Here is a 3,320-nt window from a genome sequence, read left to right on the forward strand (position 1 = left end):
TTTTGGTAGAAGGGTTTAACTTTTACAGGTGAATTGGTTTTATTTTTGGACCGAATCTACTGCTGCCTTCGTTTTCTGAACCAGCAGGCTAACACAAATATGACCTTTTTCTGATAATGGAGTACTCACCTCTCTCATTATCATCTACTTTTGCAGACATACTATTCCCTCCTCATATGCAAGTGGTCCAAGTCGATTAAAAGCATCAATATTAGTCTCAACTTTGATGATCATTGAACAACCATGGTAGTTTGTGTTTGTCCTTTGCTTGTTTTTGTTTCATTCCACTGGAAGAATCTTTTCCTTCTCCCCTCCTCTCCCAAAGATTCATGTGATCCTAGAAGATAATGTGGGCACTCTCAAGAATTGTTTTCTCGTTTTGTTAGATTGATAAAAGGAAGAATCTGGTTAGAAATTGAATCTTTAAGTGTATATATACTTGTTTTGCATAAATTATTACAGGTATAAGTGAGTATTTGGTTAAGTGAGATGAGAAAATTACTAGACAACCTCGTTAAATGGGTTTGAAATGTATACATGGTAACCATGCAAGAAGTGTTGTGGTGATCAACAACTAGTCTAGTCTCTTCCCCTTAGCATCTATGGGACTAAAGAGTTTTCATCGTCTACACTTTTCCTATTTATAACCTAACATTTGGAACCCATCCGTGGGTTGCCATGATAGTTAGGACGAAATGAGAATTGTGTGGATAGGCGCACGGTCAAGATTAGTCGAGGTGCGCGTAAAATGGGCTGGATACCTTAATTAACAAAAAAAATAAAAAAAACTTAACGTTTGGAGGTCAATGGACCTGGTAAACGGTGGGGATATAACACTTTTTCCCACCCTACTCAATTGGTAAAACTTTAGCATTATTCTTTTTAGAAAAAATCATTTATCTCTCTCTCCTATAAAAATCCCATTCAGTTGGGTCTCCATTTTCTCTCTCTTCTGCCAAATCTCACCCCACCAAAAGTACTTATACTATTATTTCATTTTTTTTTTTTCTGCCAACCTAACTCACAACATGTGGGATTCAATCTCACAAGTTTTTTACCATTGGTTATCTATCAAACAACCAAAGCTCAAAGGATTTTGAAGAAATTCGAATTTAGGAGAAAGGAAAACTATATAGTTGCGAGGTCCCTATGTTTAGACACTTGGATGTGCAAAATTACCACCCAATTAACTTTTATGAATTATAAAATCTTATTCATGTTGATGTCCATAGGTGTGCTTTCATTGGCCTTACATTGTTGCACAGCCAGTTGACGGGTCAACAAGCCCTTCTCTTGTTCTTGAATTTATTTATGAGAAAAGGTTCTTTCAACAAACAACATAAGGAGAGCACACCAATAAGAAATGATAACATAGTTTTGGATTATATAGTGGGAAAAGTTCTCCACTATAAGAAAATCATTTATTTTTCCTTGTTTTTCTCATGGTTCAGATTTTTCTTGTTTTTGAAGGTTTTGGATTTTGGTTGGCATGGTCTTGTCTACTTATCTTTCCATCGTGGCAAGAGTTTTGCTATTTTCTTAATGGTAGCTTTCCCAAAATATTCTCAAATATTGACAGCGGCTTAAACCAATATCTCCTTAGAAGTAAAGTTGAATTGGGCATCAACCTCCCAAAAGAATCAAATTCTGATTCTCCAATCAACAACTGTAGATATTCATTCAAGAAAGGAATCATTTCAAAAGAAAAATTGGATTGATCATTGATTCAATGATTCCCACATAATCCAAATTGATTGTCCTGTCATGTCCTGTTTGGTCCAGCTTTAAGGATTACGGCCGAACCCATTCCACCCACCTTTGTCTGATAGAGATTTAGTTCAATATCTTCAACCGGACCAGCAGCATAGTTTTACAATAGTCGAATCTAATCGAAATCAATGTCAGCTTATTGGATCATATTTTGAATTATATAAGAATATATATATTTGTTTCATATTTTTTGAATATAATTATATGGTGAATCAAAATCAAATCGTAACCGGTGCAATCTTATTGGATCATATTTTGATTTCTCATACTGAGACTGATTTTTATAGAATCAAAACCAATCCAAACCGGCGAATTTACACCCTTAGCTTTACCCAAGAAAAATAATGGACCCAATAGAATGGAAACATGTGGTTTCACGTTTTAACCCAAACCATGGTTTCACCTGGTCCGGTTTATTTAAGAACCATGGAATGATCTGAAATTTGATTATTGTCGGTAAACACGTATTTTCCCAGTAGAAAGACACGTGTTTTCATCATTCACACGGATTAGATTGACGGTGGAGACTAAGTGTACCGTCATCCTTCTCTCGCCCAACTGCCACGTCTGGCTCCCTGCAATGGCCACATAAAATAGCTTCTCTCTCTCTGGGGTAATAAATATTCCATCACCAAAGTTTCTTGGCAGCAATTAATAAATCCAAGAAATGGTGTGGGGAAAAAAGAAAAAATCTTTTCTAAGAAGAAAATAAATCATCATCATCAGAAGAAGAGGAGAACAAAAAATCAAAAGTTTCATTTATTTATTTTTGTTAATTTTGATTTATTCTATTCACTCTTCGACCTCTCATGTTCAATGGATTCCGATCTCTGGATATCTCGTCTTGCCGCGGCGAAACGCCAGTACGCGTTGCAGCACCATCAGAACTCACAATTAGGTTATTTGATCTTGATATTGTTCTCTTTCTAGTATTGCAGGCTTTTAATTCTTCATTTGATCTTCTCCTCTGTATAAAAATTTGATTTTTTTTTGGGGGTGGATGTGATTGTTATTAGATCGGTTGAACATCGATGATTTTGAGGTTGAAGAGGAGGTTCGCCCTGATTTTCCCTGTCCGTATTGCTATGAGGACTACGATATCGCATCTCTGTGTTCGCATCTCGAAGATGAGCACCCATTCGAGTCCAAAGTCACCGTGAGTTGTTTCTCCCGTTGATTTGTTTATGACCTATCGGTTTTTTTTAAAATTTTTTTTTTTTTTCATCATCTTTGGATTGGAAAACGCTCTTAAATTTATGGTTACATTGGTTGCCTGATTCAATTTTGTTGCTAATCTACAATCTTGTTCAACACTTTCCTTCTATTCTGATTTTTCCCCTAAATATTATTCTTGTTAGAAAAATGGGTATCCAATCTTTTTTGTTATTATTGATTGATTTGGTTGCTCTGATATTAGATTGCTTCCATATTCGTATTTTGATGTTTGTATCTGAAGACTTTATATGTGCATCTACCTGTTTATGTGATTTTGATCATTGCTCCCACTCACACAACCCCCACCACCCCCCTCACAAGCCCCGCGCCCCGCC

The 3,320-nt window shown here is 36.0% G+C and overlaps 1 protein-coding gene across 1 annotated transcript in view; it reads left to right on the plus strand.

Moving 5' to 3' along the window:
* The first annotated feature begins 2,390 nt into the window (after positions 1-2,390).
* LOC122078359 (protein DEHYDRATION-INDUCED 19-like) overlaps positions 2,391-3,320 on the plus strand; it is a 6,052-nt gene continuing 5,122 nt past the window's right edge. Inside the window, exons 1-2 of the mRNA XM_042644325.1 lie at positions 2,391-2,668; positions 2,787-2,926. Of these exons, the coding sequence (XP_042500259.1) occupies positions 2,587-2,668; positions 2,787-2,926 (222 nt within the window). The 5' untranslated portion in view covers positions 2,391-2,586. The remainder of the gene's footprint in view (positions 2,669-2,786; positions 2,927-3,320) is intronic.

This window comes from Macadamia integrifolia, chromosome 5 (assembly GCF_013358625.1).
Source record: "Macadamia integrifolia cultivar HAES 741 chromosome 5, SCU_Mint_v3, whole genome shotgun sequence".
NCBI classification, from domain to species: Eukaryota; Viridiplantae; Streptophyta; class Magnoliopsida; order Proteales; family Proteaceae; genus Macadamia; species Macadamia integrifolia.